At 44.7% G+C, this 26,989-nt stretch overlaps 2 protein-coding genes across 3 annotated transcripts in view; one reads left to right on the top strand and one right to left on the bottom strand.

Moving 5' to 3' along the window:
• The window catches only part of KCNB1 (potassium voltage-gated channel subfamily B member 1), a 92,214-nt gene extending 79,987 nt beyond the window's left edge, over positions 1-12,227 (top strand). The window contains exons 3-4 of one of the 2 annotated variants that reach the window (XR_004970099.1): positions 5,852-8,268; positions 12,071-12,227. Coding sequence is in view for 1 of the 2 variants with exons in the window: in XM_036323424.1 (XP_036179317.1) it covers positions 5,852-7,852 (2,001 nt within the window). In the remaining variant the exon portion in view is untranslated. Of the gene's footprint in view, positions 1-5,851; positions 8,759-12,070 lie in introns of those variants that run through there. The other variant, XM_036323424.1, reaches the window with a different exon arrangement.
• A 12,397-nt stretch (positions 12,228-24,624) lies between these two features.
• Positions 24,625-25,842, bottom strand: LOC118662686 (prothymosin alpha). Its single transcript, XM_036321351.1, has one exon. The coding sequence runs from the start codon at positions 25,641-25,643 to the stop codon at positions 25,311-25,313; it is 333 nt and encodes a 110-aa protein (XP_036177244.1). The 5' UTR covers positions 25,644-25,842; the 3' UTR covers positions 24,625-25,310.
• Between the last annotated feature and the right edge of the window lie 1,147 nt (positions 25,843-26,989).

The raw sequence follows: 26,989 nt of genomic DNA, 5'->3' as shown, positions 1-26,989 counted from the left end.
GTTCTGGCTGCTCCCCCACTGCCAAGACCCATCTCAGAGACCGGAGCCACACTGTGCATTTGGGTTTGAGGCTTTTTGTAGGATGTCTACTGCCTTAGCTGGGCCCTTGGGCCCACAGACCTAGTCCTGGACCTCCGAAAGCAACCTGTCTGGGGTTGGGTAGTGGGGGCAACAATGAATTACCTGAATAGTAATTTAATTGAATAACATAACATATAGTAAGTGACCGTTATGTGATAAGTGCTTGATCACTTGCATCTCCATTTTAGAGATAAGGGAATGGAGACTCAGAGAAGGGAGGTGTCTTGTCCAAGGCCACACAGCCCGAAATTATAGTGCCAGGACTCAAGCTCAGGTCCCAAAGCAGCGCATAAATAAGTGTAAGCCTGTGGACCAGGGGTCCTCAAACTACGGCCCGCGGGCCACATGCGGCCCGCCGAAAACATTTATCCGGCCTGTCGGGTGTTTTTGCCGCTGCCTGTTGCTTAGCAGCCAACTAGTTTTTTTTTAAACTATAGTCCAGCCCTCCAACAGTCCAAGGGACAGTGAACTGGCCCCTGTTTAAAAAGTTTGAGGACCCCTGCTGTGGACTAATAAAAGCTGATCTAAGAGCCTGATGAGCTCATTGAATTCTTATCGCAGCCCTGCACTGACATACACCCGCACCTTACAGATGAGGAAACTGTGGCACAGAGGGTTTAACTCACATCAGCAAGTTCCCCAGCCAGGAAGTGTGGCCCTGGCTCTGGTGGGTCTGGAAGAGAGAACAACCATAAGGGCAGGGTTGGGAGGGGTGGGTGAGGGGAGCCCTTCAGGCTGCATTGGTGTTTTTTTTTGTTTTTGTGGGGTTTTTTTAATATATTTTATTGATTTTTTACAGAGAGGAAAGGAGAGGGATAGAGAGTCAGAAACATCGATGAGAGAGAAACATCGATGAGCTGCTTTCTGCACACCTCCTACTGGGGATGTGCCCGCAACCCAGGTACATGCCCTTGACCTGAATCGAACCTGGGACCCTTCAGTCCGCAGGCCGACGCTCTATCCACTGAGCCAAACCGGTTTCGGCCAGGCTGCATTGTTGCACATTTTATTTGATACTTTCACACACACAGGAAAGGGGGCCTGGTGCGCTCAGACCCTCCCAACCCAACCCTGAGCAGCAGGCATCCACTTCCAGGAGCCAGCAGGGCCTCTGCCCGCCTTTTCTTCTTTCCTAGGCTGAAAGGAGAGGAGGGGAGGGGAGGGGAGGGGAGGGGAGGGCACATTCTCAGGTACAAAGCGGGTACCTGCCTTCGAATAGCAGGCCTAAGGACTACACAATAGCTGGGTGCATAATTTATGGGTCTGTTGGCAGACTTCAATTATGTGAGCCTTTCCTAGAGTTGTCTTGTGCTTAGAAACTGGGTTAGAATGGGACCTCCCAGCTCTTAAAGGAACAGACTCCCCAGGGATCTACTCCTTCTCCTGCTGGCTCCCTCCTGGCTGGAGTCAGAGGCTGCAGCAGCAACCTTGGGGCTCAGCCCAAGGCTCTGGCTGGCTGCCTCATAAGGTCAGACCCGCTATGTGCCTGGCTAGACCTGAGCTAGTTAGTAGCTTTACATGCACAGTCTCCTTTTCCCCACTTTACAACTCATGCGGGCCTGACTATCGTTACATCTCAGGGTTTCTCAACCTCGGTACTATTGACTTTGGGACTGGCTCATTCTTCATTGTGGGGCTGTCCCATGCATTAGAGGACATTTAACAGCATCCCTGGCCTCCGCCTTCTAGCTGTCCCTCCTCCAAGTTGTGACAATCAGAAATTTCTGCAGAATTTGCCAAATGTCCCCTGAAGGTCAAGATCATCCACTGGTATGTCTCCCATTTTACCAATAAGGAAACTGAGGGGAGGGAAGTCTTGGTGCCCGAGGCCACCTCGCCAACAAATGGCAAAGCTGGATTCCAGGTCCAGGGTGGCGCTCCTAACCCCAATGCAGTAGTTTCCAAGGTGTGCTGCCAAAATGGTTTTTTCCAATGATCACATATTTATTTTAATGAATATTTAATACATATATTTCTAACATGCAAAAGCAGAAGTTTATTTCTTAGGATGAGGGTAAAATAAAACAAAGAAGGTGAGTGGGTTTGTTTATTTTATTTGATTATTTATTTATTTATTTATTTTATTACTATTCAGGAAAAAGTAGTACAGGTAGCAAAAGAGCACATACAATATGATGTCAAAACTAAGCAAAATGAGCCCTCGCCGGTTTGGCTCAGTGGGTAGAGCGTCAGCCTGTGGACTGAAGGGTCCCGGGTTTGATTCCAGTCAGGGGCACATGCCTAGGTTATGGGCTTGATCCCCAGTAGGAGGCATGCGGGAGGCAGCCGATCGATGATTCCCTCCTATCATTGATGTTTCTATTTCACTCTCCCTCTCCATTCCTCTCTGAAATCAATAAAAATATATTTTTTTAAAAAAAAACCTAAGCAAAATGAAACCATCTTTTGACTGGGCGTGTATACATGTGTATTAAACTCTACCCAGAAAAGCAAGGGGTGAGAAAAAGTGCTGGTCATCTCTGGGGTGGAGACGGACACAGGAAGGGTCCGTGTTATTGTCACGTGCTCTGTTTCTGAACTTGGGTGGTGGCTTCATAGGTGCTCATTTGATTATGGCTCGTAAATATGTACAAATTAGATCTACTTTTGTGCATGTCGGATATTTTATTTTATAAAATGATTGCAGAATTTTTCTTGTTCAATGACTATAAATCAAGAAAATAAAACTCGAGCTTTCTTTGAAAACACCACTAGGGGGAAGAAAAAAAAAAGAAAAGAAAATCAAGATGTTGGTAGAGCAACTGAGTTTGAGGAAACACTGCATCACGAGACGCTCCCGTTCCTATTCTGAGCTGGCACCAGAGCTCTCTTGCTGCCTGTGGTATCCCAGTGCCTCACACATAGCACATGATCAATAAATAGTGGCCGCGTTGAAAATTGAATGCTGGTCCTGGCCCTTCTACTTGCAGCTCTGTGACCTTGAGCAGCAGATGACAAACACTTGGGAGTGCCTGCGGGTGTCATGCCCTGGGCTAGGTGCTGGGTGTGCAGAGTTAAGCCTCAGAACCAATCCCTGTCCCCCCAAAGCTCACAGATACTTGGCAGTGATGGATGCACACCTCCCCGGGAATGGGATATGTGTGATATGCACCCCACGGTAAGACAGAATAATAGGGGAGTCCAGAGGATGGCGTGGCCAGCCTGCCTAGGGAATGTAGGCATGACTTCTGAGGGGCGAGTACAGGACACATGGGCTGGGTTTTAAAAGGTGGATTACAGTTCACTGGACAGAGAGGAAGAAGCACAGACATGCAGAATAGACCAACAGGCACATGTGGCTAGGGAAGCGTGAAGACTGAGTACCTGTGGGAGGCGAGGCCAAAGAGAGGGGTCGGAGTCAAATGCAGAGGGACCTGACAGCCATGTCCTGACTGGGGATTCATTACAGGGGAGAGAAGCCTCTCACACTCATCCAAACAGCAACAGTGTTTCCCTACAGGATACAGCAGGCGGTTCCCGAACAGCAGAAAGCAGAGACTAGCTGGGCCACCTAAAGGGCTGATGGGGAGGGTGGGCTGAGATATTCCCCCAGGATGATAGCTGGCATGTATCAAACACTCACTGTGTTCTACACTCACTGTGTTCTGCTGGAAGCTGTCCTTAGTGTTCTGGGTGTGTTGACACATTTAATCTTCACAGCAGCTCTCTGAGGTAGATATTGTTATTATCATCCCATTTTGCAGATGAGGAAACTGAGGCTTCAAGAGGTTATATAACTGGCTCAAGGTAAGAAAGTAGCAGAGCTGGGACTTGAATCCAAAGTATTCTGACACCAGAGCCCAAGCTCTTAACTGCTGCCCTTTTCATCCTCTCTCCAACCTCCCGTGTCCTCACTGCTCCTTCTCTCTGCCCCTTCCCTTTATTCTCAGGCTTCCTGCAAAGGGTCAGCTTTCTTTGATTTTTTTTATATCTTCTCTGTCCCCTGACACTTGGGACACACTTGCTTGGAGCCTGGGCTTATCAAGAAGCTGGTTGAAGCCTAGATAGTACTTGACCATTTCACTCAGAGACTCACCATTCATCCCCTTGGTCCCCGAGCTCAGATTTTCAATGGTGGGCTGGCTGATCCCAGCCCGGACTTCCTATCCATGTCTGGGCCAGTCAGCAACAGGCAGGATCAAATTGTTTCCTTTGTTTTTTGCTTTTAATATTTTTATTTCAGAGAGGAAGGGAGAGATAGAAACATCAATGATGAGAATCATTGATCCGCTGCCTCCTGCACGCCCCCCACTGGGGATCAAGCCCACAACCTGTGCCCTTGACTGGAATCTAGCCCAGGACCCTTTAGTCCACTGGCCAATGCTCTATCCACTGAGCCAAACCAGCTAGGGCGGCAGGATCAAATTGTACAAGCATGGTGACCAGACCAGCCCTTCAGCAGGGGCAGCTGAAGGAGAGGGGCAGTCCCTGAGAACAGGACAGAGGGGAGGGGCTGATAGACAAGTTTAGGGGCTTTGGATTTTCTCCTGAAATGTCCTGGAAACTTAGTAAGCAGAGAAGTAATGAGATGATGGGATTGGATTTGTAGGGTTTTTTTTAAATATATTTTATTGATTTTTTACAGAGAGGAAGGGAGAGAGATAGAGAGTTAGAAACATCGATGAGAGAGAAACATCGATCAGCTGCCTCCTGCACATCTCCTACTGGGGATATGCCCGCAACCCAGGTACATGCCCTTGACCGGAATCAAACCTGGGACCTTTCAGTCCGCAGGCCGACGCTCTATCCACTGAGCCAAACCGGTTTCGGCTGGATTTGTAGTTTTGAAGAAGACCCTGAGAGCAATGTATTATATCTGCTTGCATTTCTGCATAAAGTACACACTGGCCTAGGTTCCATTAGTTTCAACGAATGTCCAATAAGCCCTTTCTCTGGGCCAAAACCTCTTCTTGATCCAGGGACTCAAAGGTAATTAAGCCGTGACCCTTATCCTCAAAAAGTTCATAGTCCCAATTGGGAGTTAATAACATTGGAGCCAAGATGTCCCTGCCTGCCTGGAAATCACCTGCAAAATCAGGCGATTGTGTGTAGCAAAAGGGTCTATAGCCGTGGTTCTCAACCTTCTGGCCCTTTAAATACAGTTCCTCATGTTGTGGTGACCCCCAATTTCATTGTTACAAATTGAACATAATTAAAGCATAGTAATTAATCACAAAAACAATATGTAATTATATATGTGTTTTCCAATAGTCTTAGGCGACCCCTGTGAAAGGGTCATTCAACCCCCAAAGGGGTAGCGACCCACAGGTTGAGAACCGCAGCCCCCACCCCATAGTAGTGGTGAACCACTGTTCTAGCTCACCAGTCAGCAAACTATGGCCCACAAGTCCAATTCAGTTCACTGCCTCTTTTTGTCAATAGTTTTATTGAAACACATCTACACATGTTCATTTATGTATTATCTAAGGCTGCCTCCGTGCTTCAACTGCAGAGTTGAGTAGTTGCAACAAAGAATTCATGGACTTCAAAGCCTAAAATATTTATTATCTGGCCCTTCATAGAAAAAAATTGCCAACCCCTGGGCTAGATAATTAGCTTTAAATCATTTCAATTCTCCAAGCCAGTTTCTACATCTGGACAATAAATGGATTTGAATAAATCATCTTTTTAGCTCAACCCTCCAGTTATTAAGTGACTAGTGAAATGTGAAATGCTCCTGGATGTTGAGGAGCCCTCTGCAGACTCAGGGCATTAGAGTGATCATCCCATTGGTGGTTGATAACTAAATCCCGCTCTCTTCTCCTCACAGATCCTTGCCATAATCTCCATAATGTTCATCGTCCTCTCCACCATTGCCCTGTCACTCAACACGCTGCCAGAGCTGCAGGGCGTTGATGAGTTTGGCCAGTCCACAGACAACCCCCAGCTGGCCCACGTGGAGGCTGTGTGCATTGCGTGGTTCACCATGGAGTACCTGCTGCGGTTCCTCTCCTCGCCCAAGAAGTGGAAATTCTTCAAGGGTCCACTCAATGCCATTGACTTGTTGGCCATCCTACCGTATTATGTTACCATCTTCCTCACTGAATCCAACAAGAGTGTGCTTCAGTTCCAGAATGTTCGCCGCGTGGTCCAGATCTTCCGCATCATGCGTATTCTCCGCATCCTTAAGCTCGCACGCCACTCCACTGGCCTCCAGTCCTTGGGCTTCACCCTGCGGCGGAGCTACAATGAGCTGGGCTTGCTCATTCTCTTCCTTGCCATGGGCATCATGATCTTCTCCAGCCTTGTCTTCTTTGCAGAGAAAGATGAGGAGGACACCAAGTTCAAAAGCATCCCAGCCTCTTTCTGGTGGGCTACTATTACCATGACTACTGTTGGATATGGAGACATCTACCCCAAGACTCTCCTGGGGAAAATTGTGGGGGGGCTCTGCTGCATCGCAGGGGTCCTGGTGATTGCTCTTCCCATCCCCATCATTGTCAACAACTTCTCTGAGTTCTACAAGGAGCAGAAGAGGCAGGAGAAAGCAATCAAGCGTAGAGAGGCTCTGGAGAGAGCCAAGAGGAATGGCAGCATTGTGTCCATGAACATGAAAGACGCTTTTGCCCGGAGCATCGAGATAATGGACATCGTGGTTGAGAAAAATGGAGAGAATAAAGACAAAGTACAAGATAACCACTTGTCACCCAACAAATGGAAATGGCCAAAGAGGACACTATCTGAAACTAGTTCAAGTAAGTCCTTTGAAACCAAGGAGCAAGGATCCCCTGAGAAGGCCAGATCATCTTCTAGTCCTCAACACCTGAATGTCCAGCAGTTGGAAGACATGTATAATAAGATGGCCAAGACCCAATCCCAGCCCATCCTCAATACCAAGCAGTCAGCAACACACAGCAAACCAAAGGAAGAACTTGAAATGGAGAGTATCCCCAGCCCCATAGCTCCTCTGCCCACTCGTACAGAAGGGGTGATAGACATGAGAAGCATGTCGAGCATTGATAGCTTCATTAGCTGTGCCACAGACTTCCCTGAAGCCACCAGATTCTCCCACAGCCCTTTGATGTCACTCCCCAGCAAGACTGGGGGCAGCATGGCCCCAGAGATAGGCTGGCAGGGAGCTCTGGGTGCCAGTGGTGGTAGGTTTGTGGAGGCCAACCCCACCCCTGCTGCCAGTCATCACTCTACTTTCCTCATTGAGAGCCCCAAGGCTACCATGAAGACCAACAACCCCTTGAAGCTCCGAGCACTTAAAGTTAACTTCGTGGAAGGCGAACCCAGCCCATTAGTCCCTGTTCTGGGGATGTACCATGACCCTCTCAGGAACCGGGGGGCTGCTGCAGCTGCTGTCGCTGGACTGGAGTGTGCCACACTCTTGGACAGGCCTTTGCTGAGTCCAGAGTCCTCCATCTACACCACAGCAAGTGCTAGGACACCCTCCCGGTCACCCGAGAAACACACAGCAATAGCATTCAACTTTGAAGCGGGTATCCACCAGTACATTGATGCAGACACAGATGATGAGGGACAGGTGCTGTACAGTGTGGACTCTAGCCCTCCCAAGAGCCTTCATGGGAGTACCAGTCCCAAGTTCAGTATTGGGACAAGATCAGAGAAGAACCACTTTGAAAGTTCCCCCTTACCCACCTCTCCTAAGTTCTTAAGGCAGAACTGTATTTACTCTACAGAAGCATTGACTGGAAAAGCCCCCAGTGGTCAGGAAAAGTACAAACTTGAGAACCATATCTCCCCCGATGTTCGGGTGTTGCCTGGGGGAGGAGCCCATGGAAGCACACGGGATCAGAGCATCTGAACTACCCCACATGAGGGAGAGACTTGTGGTGAGGTCCAAAGAGGAGTGCTGCTCAGCTTACCTGCCACATAGCTTTTCTGCATGAACTCTGAAGCAGAAAGGCTCTGCAAAGTCCCCAGAAAGACGAGAGACTCCAGAGAAAACTCCCTAACACCTTGAGAGTCACAGCAGGTCTATTGGAATGAAGTTGGCCAAGCCATAGAATATGGCACCTCCTTGTAACAACTCCACTGCCCTCTTTGGGAGATGACATGAGCAGAACTCACAGCCACCACTACCACATTCTAGACATAACCAAGGCCACCTACTCCCCATTCTTCTCTCATGGCTATCCATCAGCCTTTGAAAGCAACATCTTGATCCCTCCTGGCCTTGGCTGGAGAAGGATGCTGGAACACGTGGCTGATATTGAAAAAGTGAGTTGACTAATTTGGTATTGGGTGTTGCCTGGCCACCTCTAGGAACCCCTGTCCATCACCTCCTGGATGGATCCCACTGTTAGAGGCTACAGAGAATGCTTGTGTCATGGAGAAATCTCTGCACCATAAGCCACAATCCCAGCGCAAAACCCATACTCAAATGTCTTCATTGACTTCAGTATTTCGTAGTACTTGAGATTTTATTTTGAGCCATCATCAGGTTGAGTTGTACTACTTGTACTCCATTCTAATTGCCCCCTGGCAATCTGGGAAGGGCTCAGAGGCAGGCACTCAGCCAACAGTATGAACTCTGAGCATTGCTTTAGGGTTGTAGAGGGAAAGCATTTTCTGTACATCACTAGTATAGGCTCAAAAGATATGCAAGTGTCAAATATGCAAAAGAAATAGCTTATTCCAAGAGACTGTATGTTACTGGAGAACAGAATAAAATCTGATTTTTTTTTTAACCTGCAACAATGAAAGGGGGAAAAAAAAAAGTCCCCAATTGAAATGCCCTGTTCAGACTTTTGAATACTTCCTGCTGCGGCAGGGAAAGCATCTACTATAATAGAAATTCTTTTTTTGTTTCCTGTGGTATTCAAGTTTTTTAAAAAGTTTAAATAAAAAGCACTTTATGTTTTTCAAAAATAGATTCTACCAGGGACAGCATCACCATCTTGCACTTTAAAAGAAGCACTATTTCCCGTGGGCCACTTTTTGGGATTCTAGTTGGGTTGTTGCTATATGCCTGTGTCCCACCACAGTGGGTGATATTGTGCTGGTATTGCTGTCTGCCATGTCAAAGTCTGCAGGCGCCTTCCTGCCCCTCTGAAGCTTCCCCTTAGCCCTATTGCAAAGAAGGGTATCTGGCCCTTCTATACCTACGTGTATAGAAAACAGGAGCATCTCAGAAGAAGACGGTAGACGGTTGGGCATTGGGTGTTTTCTTGTCAACCAGCTGTCGGTGTGTTTTCAGTGTCACTGTCTGTATTAAAAGCTCAGCTCCTTTCCGCAGCCATCAATGCAGCCAGTACAGACAAAAGCAATAAGTTCTAGTGTGTTTCTTGGTGTTGGTGTTCCTGTCCTCGTTTGATGCTCTGACATTGGTCTACTTGATTTCAGTCTGACAGCATGTGTTCCTTGGTTCAGTAACACTGGGTTGAGCCACTGGTTAGCGTGATGCCATGCTGTGGGCCCATCCTTCAGTAAAGATAACATGTTATGGACCTGCCCGTTTTTAATGCAATGGACTGATGTTGTTCTCTTAATACAGTTCTGATGGATGATGTCCCAAATACAATCGTGTATATCTGTCAGTCATCAATTGTGACAGGCATACGTCTTCCTGATGGAATGAAACATGGTGTTGTTTAGCTGTCCTTCAAACGATGTTTATTGATCTGCCTGTTATTACAACGGCACGATCCACCTGTCAGTATACAGATATCACAGAGTCGTTCTGCCTGCTCTCCTCACAGTGGCATGAGGTTGGGCCACCTGTCACAGATATGATGACAGGGGGTCATCCTACTGCCCTTAAAAATGTGTATTCTTTGCCGAATATGCGCCTGGTTCACACTGCTTCTCAGCATCTCCAAGGACTGTGGATCTCTCCAAGAGGGGACAGTCCTGTTCTTTGCTGCGTTAACAAAGAAAATGCGGGCCGGAGTATCTTGACTCTTCCGAAGTATCTTCAGAGTACTCTGGCGGCAAATGCAAAGGGACAAAGAGAGAATGAGGTCATCCTGTTCCGGATGATATACCAGAGAGAGGAAGCAGCAGCGTTCCCGGGGGGCTTTGCCGAGATCTCAGTGTGGGCTGGAGGCCTGTTGAGGAATGGCCGTGGAGCAGTCCTCCCTGGACCATCTCACGTGTCTCTTCTTTGTTTTCATCACCATCTATGTCCGCCATCAGCACAAATGTGAAAATTCAGGGAAAACAAACAAATGCTTTTTGATAAAAGTAAATAGTTGTGATTTCTGATTCAGATATTTTTAGAGCTGATGCTATCTGTAAAAATTAATAATAATATAGTCTATTTTACATATCAGGAAAGTAAACATGTTTAAATATAGCCATATATAGTGGGAAGGAACTTACCACCCCTTCTTCAAACCAAGGCATTTCATTTGTTGGTTAAAGCAGACGAGAAGTGTACAGATTGGAAATTCTTTCTTCCTATTTAAAAAAAAAAAAAAAAAAAAAACACAAAAAACTAATAACCAATTGGTGCAACTCTCCTTGTAACCAAAGGCCCTTTCTGCCTTGTGTGGTCACACAGGACCTAGCCCTTCCTTCCTCGTGTGTTTTGTCTGACCTTAAAGTAGCATTTTATTGAGTCACTTTTGAAGGACGAATTCAGAAGTATCATGAAGAACCTACCTATTCAGGCTGAACAGCCAGAGTCCTATAGAGTTCTTATAGAAACAAATTAATTGAAACTCAGCATATACTATGCTTAGAAAGTATTGTGTTCTGTTTTGTTTTTTTCTTTTACTTGTGGATGTATCATGGGAATATATATATAGCTTTTACCCTGGGTCCGATTCACAATAAAGTGCTGTGAGTTTACCCAGGCCCCCACCTGCCAGAAAGGAACATACTGAGATTTTTAATATGTGTACATTCTACCTGTACCTGTGTACATGCACTAGGAAATCTTTCTAAGAATCTCCACTAAGAAGCTAACCTTGATCGACCGGTCTTGATGGAGGACAGGAAAGCAATAGTTTTGGAAGCAGGTACCACTTTACCTTGGTGGTCCAAGTCCTACCCATTCCTGAGCCAATGAAAGCGGGGAGAAAAAACAAATCAACCCAAAGAAATGAAACTAGGGGCTGGAGGCGGATGGAAGCCTGGTCCTTTTGGTGAACTCGGTGAAACTTCTCCAGAACCCAGTTGAACTTGACTTCCAACTTCCACCATGATCAGAAAGGGCTAGGGACCAGGTAGCTGTGCATCCCAATCAACAGGGGAGAGTCTGCGACCAGGGGAACGAGGTGGGCAACCTCTTTCTCTCTTAGGGTAAAGAAAAACAACAGGACTTTGGTGCAGTAGATTTCTCGGTGCCTTCTTTAGGAATTTTATCTTAAGCACACTTAATGGGGAAAGAAAAAAGAGGAGAGAACATTTGTTCCCAGGAAGCCCCTTTCTCTAAAGGCACTGGGGATCAAGAACGAAGAAAGAGATGGGGCGGGGAAGGGGGCGGGCAATATCCTGAGGAGGCCATTTCCTTTCAATCCACCTGGCTCATCCCTGAGAATTGCTGGCAATATAGACGTCTTCAAACTGATTCCCAACCTCTCTTCCACCGTGTCTTGGTAACCGTAGCCTCATTTCTGCCCTTTCTCCTAATAAGATCCACCTTTCTAAGGAGAAAAAACATGACAGTATTCTCTTAAGGAAAGCTGTAATGTATTGTTGATGTTTGTAACTATTGTATATTTCTGTCTTGCTCCATGTTACAGCTGGAGTGTCTAATCCGTGGTCGGCAAACAGCGGCTCGCGAGCCACATGCAGCTCTTTGGCCCCTTGAGTGTGGCTCTTCCTAAGCCTTAGGAGTACCCTAATTAAGTTAATAACAATGTACCTACCTATATAGTTTAAGTTTAAAAAATTTGGCTCTCAAAAGAAATTTCAATCGTTGTACTGTTGATATTTGGCTCTGTTGACTAATGAGTTTGCCGACCACTGCCGACCATTAGACTCTAATCCATGGGCAAGGGGAAATTCAAAATTCACCAGCGACCAGGGTCACGAAAGCCAGGTCTCTAGTTCTCTCCTTTCCTTATTTCTCTAGCAACTAGTCCCAGGCTTCAGCCTCCAATCAAGGAACTTTGAATCAAATGAGAACATGGTGAACCGCCTCCAAGATCCTTTGGGAAAGGACTTGTTCTGTGGCTGCGAAGCTGGCAGGAGGAAGAAGGGGCTCACCGGAGTCCCCAGCAGCACAGCGAAGAGCCTCCAGCCCTGACCTGAACGTCCCTCGCCTCTCTCGGCCTATGGGACAGCATCCAAATCGTTCACTCAGCCAGAGTGACCCAAAGCAGCCCTGGCTACACCCAGAAATAAGAGTTACCTCTGCATTTTCTGTTGCCATTTTTCTGGCTCTAGAAGTATCTGATGTGTAGGGCTACATCACAGGTTGTCCACGCATCTCAGAGTAGTCTATTTTTCTGTTCAGATAAATATATGTACTTTTAGCGAATTTATAATAGGGCCATGGAGTCTAATTTCATTTGTAATATAGAATAACATTTTAGCAGGTTTGTGGTTGGTCATTATCGTAGCTGATATTTTCTGGCCTTTTTCATTTACTCCCATTGTCCCTTGGACTGCTTTTTCTTTTCTTTCAATTCTGATTTTTCTGGGGGTGGGGAAAGACTTTAGGGTCTGACTTCCTCATACAGGCATTTCCTGGCACTAAGCCTAGAGTCTGTTGACACTGTCTTCATTCTGTCTGTGTGTTTCTCCTATTCATTGTTCTTAAGAATCCAGGGCACAGATGCACAATTGAGAGCAGATGACCCTCAAAATCAGGATGGGATGTGGGCTGGTTTAGTTGATTCCTACACACCTTTGGGGATCTGAGGGGACTGGGTTTTCTCATCTGCAAAGATTTCAGAACCAAAAAAATCTCATGTAAGCAAACTTCCCACTGGCATTTCTGAGACCCAGAACACACACAAGCCCCTCCTGGCTGGTCTGTTGCCATGTCCAGTGCCCTGCTCCCTGTAACATCAATTGGATCCAAAGGACAGAGCATTTTCTGGTTCTTGAGAACCTCGGAGAACATGCTAGGCTTTAGATCTCATCAACTTTTTATCAGTTCTTCTTCTCAATCCATTGCCAGCAGCCTCAACAAAAAACAGTGGCCAGACAGGCTTGCAGCCAAACCCCGAGAAGACATGTCCCCAGAATCTGCCATCTCATCTCCCCTTCCCTTTCCAGCTGCTGGCTTCATAGAGCCAGAGATTGATGGCAAAGGCAGCTTCCACTCAACTAGGCCTCAGGGAGTTTCTGGACTGTCCTGATAATTAATTCCACCAGGTGGCTTCCAGCATTGGGTTGGCAGAAGACAGCTCACGAAGCAGGATCTTCAGCAAAAAGTGATTTTTTTCCATCTATCAACTCATGCAGGAAGATGAAGAAAGCTCAGATAATCTCCAATTTGTAATCATTTAGATTTTCATATCCCCACTCCACCCCCCACCCTCCCCCCCTCCACCACCACCACCACCACCACCACCTCATGTCAGCTTCAGGGCTCTCACCTCTGCCCAAATAGAAATCTGAGCCAAATCAGGACCCCCAGATGGCAGCGAATGATCCCCTTTGGAACAACCCCAAGAGGAAACTAATCCAAGTGTGAATATATTCTTTTGGACCAAGACCCTAATCACAGTTTTCCCACCCCCTCAAATTCCTGGTAACCTGGTTTGAACCAAAGCCAAACAAAACAGAGATTTGTTAAAACTTCTGCACAAGAACAAAAAGGAAGTTGTTTTTCCCATTAATGTGCTAGGTTTGATGCCCAGATAAGCAAACACCCTTGCTTGTGGCCATTTTCATGTAGAAAAAGGTTGTATAGTTTGGGTATCCATTCACTATCCCGGATTTTGTCTTAACCTGGAATTTCTTGGGAATACCCCAAAATTCCAACTTGAAGAAATGGATTTGGAAGGGGCTCTGTTAATGGAGCAGCCCCTCGTCTTCACCTCTAACTCTAACTCTTCATGCCTCCCTGCAAAGATTCTGAAAAGATCTGAAGGCTGGCCAGGATGGGGTGGAGTGGGGCAGTCCACCTGGACAAGAAATTACCTGCCTGCAGGATGGCTGCATGCGGATCTCTGAAATGTTCTCTTGCATGAGAAGGACAGGGTGGTCGATTTCAGCTCAAAGTAAGAAAGCACTTCTAATGGGTGGGGCTGCTAACCATGGAACTCGAATGCCATGTTGGGTAATGACCATCGTGACACCACAGTGTTTAAAGAGAGGCTAGAGGATGTACAAAATGGATATTGCAGGGGGACCCTAGCATTGCATAGCAACTGGACTAAACAACCAGGGAAATTCTCTCTCTCTCTCTCTCTCTCTCTCTCTCTCTCTCTCTCTCTCTCTCTCTCTCTCTCTCTCCGTGTGTGTGTGTGTGTGTGTGTGTGTGTGTGTGTGTGTGTGTGTGTGTGTGTAGGTGTTTGGTGGTTTGAACATCGGGGCACAGACTCAAGCCACCAAGGCAAAGGCAAGGAGCACTGTTAGCAGGAACTCAAATGTTAGAATTTGGAGCTCTCAGAGAGAGTTCTAGTTGGCACAGGATAGATACCCTGCTCCCCATGCTCCATATCTTGGACAATTTCAATGACCCTGTTGACCAGCCATCCAACCCATCCCCAGTGCCCTAGCAGGAACCGCACAGGGTGGGATAATACTCATGATATCATCCCCCATCTCTGGCTGGCTGTCTCGCGGTGCTTCAGTCCTTCTGCCCAGACTCTATGCCCTCAGAGACCTGAGGATTTAGGTACAAAAGACACAATTATCTTTTACCCACTAGCCACCTGCCTAATGAACAAACAGCCCAGGCAATAGCAAATGGCATTATTCCAAAATGGCTTTATTCCCCTGGCAAATAAAACAGGAAATCCCATTCAAATCCTTTGGGGTTTTTTATTCCATTGAATTTATTGGGGTGATACACTTAATACAATTATATAGGTTTCAGGTGTATAATTCTATAATACGTCATCTGCATATTTTATCGTGTGTTCACCAGCCCCAGTCAAGTCTATTCAAATCTTCTGAAAGTCCCCACCCAATGAAGTTAAATCCAGAAGAGCCAAAACAGAGAGGCGCCTGTACCCGGTTTTACAGCAAGACAAGGCTGCTGCTGCTGCCTCCAGGCAGAATGCCATCTCCCACATCTGTAGCCCCTTCCCAAGTTCTGGATGCTGCATTTCTCAAGGAGAGCAATTGACAAAGAGGTTTGAAAGTCCCCCTTAATTTCTATTTGGTGAGTTTGGAGGAGGTAGAGCTTCATCCTCAGGGTGACCCCCAGTGAGGCAGTCTCAGGTTGTTTTATCATGAGATCAGGCAGGATATGTTTGAACGGATAGACCGAGCAGCTGCCAATTTCTAAGATCCCCCTCTGAGGCTCTGTCCTGAGGAATAACTCAGGTTAGTGTCTGCCATGACATTATAGTCTTGAAAAAGGAAGGAAGCTCCCAATTCTGTCCCATTAGGATGCTCTCAAGAGTTATGCATGCATCTCCCCACCCGACTTGCCTCCCTGAGCTAATCCAGGTTTGGAAAACCAGGCAGGAAGCACGGGAGAAGATGCTCAAGACACTTGGACCTTTCCATGGCTTGGCTCATGGCCCCTGGTCTTTACTAGGGCTTTGGGCTCTCTCTTAAATGACCTTGACCTCTGACCTTGGTGTGCCTGCTAGGTGGGGAAAAGGAACATCAGCAGCTGCTGAGCTGGCAGCTGGCCTTTTGCTCCCCAGACCTATCCTGGCTTTAACCCAAGGTCAAGAGCTGGGGACACCATTTTCTGCACCAGGAACTCAGGGTTACCCCCCGATGTATGCCCTTGGCACACAGTGGTCTCTCAACTTCTGTGTTTGAGTAAATGTGTAAATGATTAACTTCTGAGTGAATGAATGATGAGTGAATGTGTGAGTGAATAGAGGAGTTTATTAGTCCTTACCTGGCTTGACGTAGTACTAACTGGGAAGGAAGGAGAAATGGGAGGCCTCTCCCATTAAAACCTGTAGCAGCCCCACCAACAGCATCTGTTCTTTGACTCAATTGGGGACCAAGATGATGTCCAAATTTGACACTTGTCTGCCCTAAGGACCTTGGCCTTTTCAGAGCTACACTTCCAGGGGATCATTTGGGGCAGCCCCAGCCTCCTTTCCTACTCTCCTACTCTGTATTTTCAACCTCATGCTCTAGTTTAGTTCACACATAGCCCATAGGAAGACCACAGAGTGGTTTTCCAATGGGCAAAGCCAAGGGTCTGAGACTAGCTAGGGGCAGGAATATGGGAGCCGACATCTGGAAACTGGATTGCATTCCCTGAGCCAGGGGAGTCCAGCTGGAAGAGAAGGCCAGCCTTTCCTCCAGCTTTTAGAGCCAAGGGATTTCCTTTGTTCTGAGCCCCAATGCCCCCATGGTAGCATGTGCCCAGTCCCATTAGCTAAGACCCTCTGTCTCTCCCAGGAACCCTGTGAGGTTGAGGCGTTTATGCCAGCAAAGCCATTCTGATCGCCCCACCCATGATGGGGGACAAGCCAATCACATTAGCCATAAATGACCAATGTCCTTAGCTCTTTTCTGGGGTCGTGTTCTTCGGTCCTGTTCATCTCTGGTCAGTTGACGTCTCTAGTCCTTCCTGTAAAGGTGAAATGAGCATTACACACACACACACACACACACACACACACACACACACACACGCGCTCATGAGGAAAACAAACAACAAACAACAATCAATTTCTTTTTATGCATGTGATGAGATGAAATTGTGACCTCCAGCTGCTGTCCTGTCTTGTAAAATATGTCCAAATGTTTAAGAATTTCTAAGCAAATGGTCCCTTAATGAAGTCTGCAGAGTTCAATAAAGAGGTATGGAGAAAACAAGCTTGGTGGTGTTTGTTTTATTTTTCTTAGGGGGCACGGGAAGGGAGAGGCGTGCAGGTATACAGGGGAGGCTGAATCGGGGGACTTGGAGGGGCAACCCTGGATGTTTCTCTTCACCTGAAAGATAGAGTATGAAAATGTCACTGCCTTGTAATCCCAATGTGCAAAGAGTGGTAACCCACCCCCATGCTGTGCTCATGGACCGAAGTCCAAATTCTGGTTATTTGGCTCTCATGTCAGTGATACCTGGGTATTCTTGGCTTTAGTATCGCTCTCACGTAAAGATGTCTCACAATGCCTATAGGAGCCACACACACAACTCTTACAGTCCATCCCCTTCTCTGCTTCATTGTTCTCCGTGACACTTACCACCTCTGAAACAATATATTTTATCTATTTATTTTATTTATTATTCACCTCCCTCTAATAGAACATAAATTCAGAAACTAAAAAGCAAAGACTCGGGAGGGTGGAGGGGAACAGAACAGAATATCCAAGGACTATGAATGTGCATGTGTGTTTGTTTTTCTTTATTTTACCCCACACAAATAGTAACGTACCATATATATGCTCTGCACTTTGCTTTTCTCATTTCATACTGTGTATCTTGAAAATCATCCTGTATCAGTACACAAAGAGCTTCCTTGTTCTTTTGTACACAGTAATCGCTAATCTCCTAAAGCTGAACGTTCAGGTTGCTTCCAAACTTTGGTATAACAAACAGGGCTGAAATGAATGGCCTGTCAGTGGTTCCTATGGGTTCTGCCTTCAAAATAAATCTGGAATCTGCATTTCTTGCCCCTCCGCTGCCACAGCTCTGGGCCATGCCATCACTCTCTATTGCCTAATGATCGCAGCAGCCTCCAGATCAGGCTCACTGTTTCCACCCATGATCCCTTTCAGGCTCTTCTCAACACAGTGGCCAGAGGGATTCTATCAACCTGTCACTCTGATTATATCACTTCACCATTAAAGCCTTCCAAAGGCTTCCCATCACATTTTGAATAAAATCCAAAGTCCTTGGCATGGTCTGCAAGGCCATTTATCCCTAGGCTCCTGCCTGCCCCTTTGCTTTCACCTCCCCCTGCTCCCCCCGAGGGTGTTCTGCTCCATCGTCACTGTCCTCCTCACTGTTCCTCAAACATGCCCATGTGGGCTCACCCAATGCAACCCTTTCCAGCCCCCCATCCCAGACTCTTCTACCCTCTCTGACCTCCTGTCCTACTACTCTTTACTTCCCTGACTCCCCTTCAGACATATTGGCCACCAGTCCACTTTCCAATGCACCGAGCATACTGCCACCACAGGGCCTTTCCTCCGGCCGTCCCCTCTGCCTGGAGCATCTTTTCCAGACTAGCCACATGGCTCATTCCATCACCTCCTTCAGGTGTAATCTCAGCAACCCCTTTAGCTGACAATCCTGTTTATAATAACAACCTCCCCACACGCACACACATACACAACATACACATATACACAAAAGTCTCACAATCTTTCCCCTCCTCTGCTTTATTATTCTCCATAATACTCACCACCTTCTGACACACTATATTGTATTTATTTATTTTGTTTATTATTGATCTCCCTCCAATAGAATGTAAATTTCTCCCTCCGATAGAACATGCATTCAAAAACTGAAAAGCAAAGAGAACAAAGACTGAAAAAAAAAACACACACCAGAATATTCAAGGACTGTGGAACAACTAGAAAACATAAGCATAATGGGAACACAAGAAACAGAAGAGAGAAAAGAACAACAGAAATATTTGATACCATAATAACTGAGAATTTCAGCAAAGTAATGCCAGGCACCAAGCCACAGATCCAGGAAGCTCAGATAAATACCAAAAAACTGTACTGAGGCATATTACAAGTCAAACTACAGAAAAATCAAAGATAAGAAAAAAATCCTGACCTGGAAGAAACCAGAGGAAAAAACAGGTCAATGACAGAGAAACAAAGATAAGAATTATTTGCCTTCTCAAAAATTATGCAAGCAAGAAGACAATGAAGTAAGATACATAAAGTGTTGAGAGGAAGGAAAAAACCACCAACCTAGAATTCTGTACCCTGAAAAATTATCCTTCAAAAGTGAAAGAGAAATAAAAACTTTTTCAGATAAACAAAAATTGAAGGAATTTGTTGCCAGTACACCTGCCTTGCAAAGAATGTTAAAAGAAGTTCTTTAGAGAGAAAGACAATGATACAGGTCAGAAACTTGGATCTACATTTTAAAAAGAGAAGATCATAAAGAAGAAATAAATGATGGTAAAATAAAAACTTTTCTTTTTCTTATTCTTAATTGCTCAAACAAATAACAATTTGTCCATAATAATACCAACAATGCATTTGATTTTGTATGCTTACGTGTATATCTTATGTATGTAATGTATATATGTTTATGTATGCTATATATAAGTGAAGTGGGTGACAGAAATGATACAAAGGACAAGAAGGAGAAATTAGGATTCTTTTGTTTTTATTAGGTACTAATACTACCCATGAAATGGTATGGTGTTATTTGAAGGTGGACTTATATTAGTTGTAAATGTATATTGCAAACACTAAAGCAACCATTAAAATGGTGTTTAGAAAAGTATAATTAATTTGCTAAGAAAGGAGGGAAAAATTGAATCATAAAATGCTCAATAAAACCACAAGAAGCAGAAAAAGAATAGAAGGCAAAAAATAGGAACAAAAAACAAAGGCAACTAATAAAAAGCAGTAACAAATATAGCAGATATTAATCCAATATGCAATAATTACTTTGAATGTCAATGTTCTAAACATACCAATTAAAAGACAAGATTGTCAGAGTGGATCAAAAAATAAGACGCAATGCTATATGCACCACACACACACACACACACACACACACATACATACATGCACACACACACATCATGGGAGGTAAGTGCAAGTCTTTGCAGATGACTAGGGAGCTCACACAAAAAGCTGGCCTCACTGTACAGGATTGAAAAAGCACAGACTTGAGCAGTCAGCATTGCCCAAAGGAAAGCAAATGGGCGGTTGTCAGCACTCTACCTGACTTTGCATAATTGAGAGAAGGCAAATAATCTTAAGAACCACCCGGCCAGTGTGGCTCAGTGGTTGAGCATTGACCTATGAACCAGGAGGTCATGGTTTGATTCCCAGTTGGAGCACATGCCTGGGGTTGCAGGCTCAATTCCCAGTAGGGGGTGTGCAGGAGGCAGCGATCGATGATTCTCTCTCATCATTGATGTTTCTATCTCTCTCACCCTCTCCCTTCCTCTCTCTGAAATCAATTTTAAAAAAAATTTTTTAAAGAATCTTAAGAACCTTAATCTTAAGAACCTCCCCTTCCTCCCAAAGGTAACAAGAAATGTGGGCTGTTGCTTCCATAGAAAAGGTCTAGGAAAGCCTCTGAATCCTTAGTGGGGCTGGTAGGTAAAGGTATTTTTTTCCCCAAAGGCGACTGCTTCTTCAAATCTGGACAGCAATGCAAGACCTTAAGGAACAAAACAAAAAAATCAAGAAACATAATAATTTTCATGTAACTGACCCAAAAGATATGGAGATCTATAATTTCCTGATAAATAATTCAAAATTACTGTTTTAAGGAAGCTCAGTGAGTTATAAGAAAACACAGAAAGACAAATCAACAAAATCTAGAAAACAATACAAGGAGATAGAAATCATAAAAAAAGAACTAAACAGAATTCTGGAGCTAACGAACACAATCAATGAAATGGAAAATGCAATGGAGAGCATAAACAGGAGACTTAAATAATCCAGAGAAAGAATTTCTGAACTCAAAGACAGGTCATTTGAAAATATCCAGTCAGAGGAGAGCAACAAAAAACTAATGAAAAAGAGTGAAGAAAGCCTATGTAAATTATGGAATATCATAAATGAAACAATTTATGCATTATGGGAGTCCCAGAAGGAAAAGAGAAGGAGAAAGTGCAGAAAGCTTATTTAAAGAAATGTGGCTAAGAACTCCCAAATCTGGGGAGAGATATAGACATCTAAGTTAATGAAGTTTATAGGCTTCCAAATAGATTTGACCCAAAGAGATCTTCTCCAATACACATGATAACAAAACAGTTTAAAATTAAAGACAAAGAGAATTCTGAAAGCAGCAAGAGGGGAGGGGGAGAACTCGTTAAGATTAATATACAAAAGTCAACCTCTTTCCTACATATCAATCATAAACAAGTGAAATTTGAAATTTAAAAAAACACAATACTATTTATATTAGCACACCAAAAAATTAAATAGGTGTAAATCCAACAAGTATATATAAACTCTATATGAGGAAAACTACAAAAGTATGATGAATAAAATTAAAGAACTAAATAAATGGAGAGATTTTCCATGTTTATAAATATGAATACTTGATATTGTCAAAATGTCAGTTGTTCCCAACTTGACCTATGGATTCCATGCAATGCCAGTCAAAATCCCAGCAAGTTATTTTGTGGATATCAACCAACTGATTCTAAAATTTATATGGAGAGCTTTGCACAGTGGCAGTATCATAGCCAATGAGGTTTATCCGAGGCACAATTATTGCTAAAAAAAAAAGAAAATCTATATGGAGAAGTAAAAGATCCTGACTAGACGACACAATATTGAAAAAGAACCAAGTTGGAGAACTGACATTATCCGACTTCAAGACTTAACTATAAAGCTGCAATAATCATTCACTCAACGCATACTGGCACCTATATGTCAGCAGTGGGTAAGTATTGCAATTCTGAGATAAAACATTTTCCCTCCTTTATTTCCCCTTCCTTCCTTCCTTCTTTCCTTTCTTCTCTTTCTTCATTTCCCCTCCTTCATGCCTTCCTTCTTTCCACAACATTTATTGAGAATTTCATGTGCTGTGGATCCCAGGGGCAGTCGAATGAATCCCACAGACCCCATTCTCAGAATAATCATTTTAATTGCATAAAACAAAATACATAGGTTTACAAAGGAACCATATACTATTGAAATTCAATTATCAAAATGTTTTTAAATATGTGATATAACGATATGTTATTATCAAAATAACAAGATCTAACAGTGGATATAATAACAAGATCTAGTAGTAGGTATAGTAACCATCATTTCAAGCTAGTGAAGAGCACAAATGCTACTTTGAGATATCTACAACAGCTATAATCTATGATTTTTATTAGTGACAATGTCACAAGTACTGCTCATACTACCATGATTTGTTGCCTATATTCATAACTGAAGGAAAGACTACATTTCAGTTAGAATTCAGACCCACCCAAGTTCACAGACCCAGATCCCTGCATTAAGAAACTTTGAAATCTATTTCATGGGTCATAGCACTCTTTTAATCAATGAATAATTTAGACAAACTAGACCAGAATGAATAGATCAGGATGCATTGCTCACAATAAAGGTGAGTATAGACTTATGAAACTTTCATTTCAAGTGTGTGTGTGTGTGTGTGTGTGTGTGTGTGTGTGTGTGTGTGTGTTTTACAGGTCATGATGCTAAAATACTTTTCTGCAACTCGTGGTTAGAAATATCTGGGAAGGCAGGCCCAGCACAGCCACTGCCACACTGCAGGTGCAAACATCCTTGTCCTTCCCTCTGGGCCCCTGTCTGCCCTTCTGCCAACACACAGGATCCAAGTTCAAAAAAGGCTGTGTTGTCAGTGGCTACACAATTATTTCCGCCCTCCTTGGGGAGAGGAGCAGGTGTAGCGATGCTCATGTCCTGAGCTCATCGCCTGTCTGGGAACATGCCCCTCCCGATGACCACATGTCCCACAGCAAATATTAGGAGAGCTGTGTGTGCGGAGCCAGCTGGCGGCATGTCTGGAGGTGCCAGGCTGCAAAGGTTTGGGGCTAATTAAACCGCCTCTGATGAGGCGCTGTGGGGAATTTAGGCCAGGCAGATATTTTTGAGTTTTTCTGTATGTGTGTTCTTCTTATTCCCAATCCTGGATATCCAAGGAGAGAGTCTGGGAAAGGATATTGGAACCAAAAAACAAAAGGTCTAAGGCAGTGGTCGGCAAACTCATTAGTCAACAGAGTCAAATATCAACAGTACAACAATTGAGAGCCAAATTTTTTAAACTTAAACTATATAGGTAGGTACATTGTTATTAACTTAATTAGGGTACTCCTAAAGCTTAGGAAGAGCCACCCTCAAGGGGCCAAAGAGCTGCATGTGGCTCGCGAGCTGCAGTTTGCCGACCACGGGTCTAAGGGAATCTACTTTCTGGTCTCCAAAGGGGAAGGAGGCCTGACACACTGTAGATGGGAGGTTGAGGGAACAAATTCTTTGTCTGTCAGATTGTTGGCACTGAGTCCTGTGTAATCAAGAGGAAATTACTAAAGGGGAAGGTGGGCTTTGGGGGTGGTTTCAAACTGCAGCTCAATCCAGTGGTTCAGAAAAAAAACATTGGTGTCTGAAGTATCTGAGGCCAAATTCTGGCTACAGTACTTCCTTGCTGTGTGACCTAGGGCAAGCCATTTTCCCTCTCTGATCCTTGGTTGTCTAGTCTGTAAAATGGGAAAATAGTATCATCTACTTCAAAGGACTGCTGGAGGGTTTCAGTGAAAAGATATAAAATATTTAGCCCAAGCCTTGGTATTCAGTGAGAGCTCAATTGTGGAAGCTCTCAATGTTACCATCATTATTATTCCCACGCGGCCTGGTGCCTACATCTGTTCCTTAATGGAGAATTATCGTCCAGGCTGCCCTTCTCACAACGCCAGAAATCATGGAACATAAAATCATACTAGTTAGCATTTTGTGTGCCAGGTACAGTTCCGGGCACCTCGCATGTATCTGCTAATTAATTCTTAACAGCAACCCTATGTAATAAAACCTATGGAATTATCATTACGGGTACCATCATGAATTTATCATTAACAGCAACTATGAAATTGTCATCATTCTTATCTTAAATATCTATTGCCGCATAACAAACTACCCCAACACTTAGTGGCTTAAGACAACAAGCATTTATTACCTAACAGTTTCTGCGGCTCAGGAATTCAGGGGTGACTTAGCTGCATGGTTCTCTGAGGAGAGACCGTCAGGATGTTGGCCAGGGCTACTGCCATCTGAGACTTGACTGGGGCTTGGGGATCTGCTTCCAAGGTGGCTCCCTCACATGGCCGGAGGTTGATGTGAAGCTGTCGGCTTGTGGCCTCAGTTCTTCCCAGGAAACCTTCGCGGTGTTTCTTGAGTGTTCTCCCAATATGGCTGAGGGCTTCCCCCAGAGTGAGTGATCCCAGAGAAAGACAGAAGCTGCAATGTCTTTATCCCCCAATTCTTTTTATTATGGAAAAACACACATAACCCAAACATTACCATCTCTAGTCATGTTAAGTGTACCGTTCAGATATTAAATAGACTCATATTGTTGTGCAGCCATTACCACCAGTCATCTCCAGGAATTTCAACTTGCAAAACTGAAATTCTGTACCCATTGAACAATAACTCCTCACTCCCCTCTCCCCGTGTCCTCTGGCAGCCACCATTCTATCCTCTGTCTCTATAAATTTGACTATTTGAGCTACCTCATGTAAGTGGAGTCCTACAGTCTTCTTGTGACTAACTTATTTCACTCAGCATAATGTCCTCTAAGTTCACCATGTGGTAGTCTGTGTCAGATCCTCTTCCTTTTCAAGGTGGAATCGTATTCTATTGTCACTCTGTCTTTTTTTTTTTTTTTTTTTTTTTTGTTAGAACAACTCAGCAAAATAAAATTCCTGTTTATTGTGGACAACATTGTTTCACACATACATCGAACAGGCCAAAAAAAATAAACAGCAATTTCATAGACAAAAAAAGGGAAAAAAAGAAACCTTTTTATCTTTGGCCTTTTTAACCATCTCATACAAACCAACTACTTATAGTACAGCTAAGTACATACACAAAAAGTTACTGGAATGCTCGGAATAAGATTGTTTTTTTGTTGTTGTTTTTGCTTTTTTTACAAGGTTTTTTTTCTCCTTTGAGATTATAATGAACATGGTCACACCACAAGTAAAGTCAGAAGTAGGACAGAGAATGCTCCGAAGGCTGGTTTGGTCATCCCAAGATCATTAAAAATGGCTGACCCCTAACAATATGTACAAAAATATAAAATGTAAATAAAAAATACAAACAAATTTTCCTTTTTAAAGTACTTTTAAGAAAAAAAGCAGAGCAGGGCCTTGGAAGTTTTGGTTCTTTTTTCCTCCCCTGTTGCAAATTCACGTTGTGGTTTTGGTTGGGTGGTGGAGAGTGCGTGTCATCTGCAGGTGGCGCTGCCTGAGGTGGGTGGGTAGGCAGGTGGGCGGGAGTCTCTACTCGAAGGTGACCACGTTTAGATTCTGAGACGGGAAGTGGAGGGTGAATAGGTCACGGAGGCCTTTAACTTTTCCTTTTTTTGCTGTCTAGTCATCCTCATCGGTCTTCTGCTTCTTGGTGTCAACATCATCATCCTCATCATCTTCAGCTGCCCGTTTGCCTGTAGCTGCCTCAGCCTCCTCATCTTCATCTCCATCCTCTTCCTCACCATCACCTTCCTCTTCCTCCTCCTCCTCCTCCCCTCCTTCTTCCTCTTCTTCATCTACCTCATTGTCAGCCTCCTGCTCCCCATTTTCCTCATTAGCGTTCCCATTCGCAGGTGCATCTCTTCCATTCTCTGCCTCCTCCACAACTTCCTTCTTCTCCTTTAAGTCCTTGGTGGTGATCTCGGAGCTGGTGTCCACGGCCGTGTCTGACATGGTGGGGCACGCCGGTGATCCTATGCAGCGTATTTTTTTTTAAAAAGCGAGAGTTGGAGGACTCTGGCGAAGAAGCTGCCGGAGTCCGCGGCGGTGGAGGAGGCGCGCGGCGGAGGTGGTTGCAGCGAGCGGAGAGGGAGCCACAGGAACAATGCAAAGATGGCTTTTCAGAGCAGCCAGTGGGGGCGTCACTCTGTCTTTTTATGATCCAACCTTGGAAGTCACACACTCACTATCGCTTCTGCAACATTTTACTGGTCACACAGGTCAGCCCTATTCACTGCAGAAGGGACGATACAAGGGAGTGAATTCTAGGAGACGAAAATCATTGGGATTCATCTTTGAGCCCTGCTACCACAGAATTGAGTTCCCAGAGGTTTAATGATTTACCTAAGGTCACACAACAGGCAAGTGACAGACCGGGATTTGAACCCAGATCACATGACATGAGTGCAATGGTGTCACTGCCCCTCTATCCACACCTCAACATGGCTTCCCCTGATGAAGGAAGAGGCACCTGGTGAGTGGAGGCTCCCTCAGCAGAAGGTCAGGAGGCCTGGGCTGGAGTTTCAGATCTGGCAGTAATTCGCCATGTGACCTCGGGCAAGTCACTGCCTCTGTCTGAGCCTCAGTGTCCTTTTTGTCAGGCAGGGGCAACAATAACTACTTCGCATGATGTTGAGGTGAATAAAGAGAATGAATACATTCTATAAAGCTTAGTCCACAGATAGATATGCAGAAAGAATACATTTCCTTCTTTTAAGCTTTTTTTCAATGTTTATTTACTAGATAATAATTCCATATGGTACCAACTGGAAAGGTATGAAAAGATCTGCAAGGAAAATATCCCTCTCACTCAGTCTACCAGCCACCCAGTTTCCTTCTCCAGAGGCAGCTGTTGTTACTAGTTCCTTGTTGAAATATCACAGTTCTTTATTTTCTTAAAGCAACCTAATTTCCAAGAACCTGCTGAGCTGGGGAGCCTGGGTCCCACCTGGCACCAAGGCATGGAGGGTGAAAGGGGACAGGGCCTTCTAGTTATCACTTATCTAACCACCTTTGTGACTTTGGGGATGCTCCTTGTCCCAGGCATGTAGAACCCTGGGAGCCAAGGGGAGGAGCTGGGATTTGAACTCAGGTCCGGAGCCCGAGTTCTGAAGCATTTCATTACTCCACTAAGTTTACGGACTGGTTCCTGGCAGCATTAGGGAGAACATCAAAATTGCAAGCATGCTATTGCCCAACAATGATGAATAGCACTGCCTCTTGCTGGAATGATATGCATGACTTAAAGTTTTAACCGTGGATAATGTGAAGATATTAAAAATTCTTCAGCTGTAATGCAA

Source organism: Myotis myotis, unplaced genomic scaffold (assembly GCF_014108235.1).
Source record: "Myotis myotis isolate mMyoMyo1 unplaced genomic scaffold, mMyoMyo1.p scaffold_m19_p_9, whole genome shotgun sequence".
Classification (NCBI taxonomy): domain Eukaryota; kingdom Metazoa; phylum Chordata; class Mammalia; order Chiroptera; family Vespertilionidae; genus Myotis; species Myotis myotis.
Note: the sequence above shows the minus strand (reverse complement) of the source record. Positions and strands in the feature narration are given on the sequence as shown.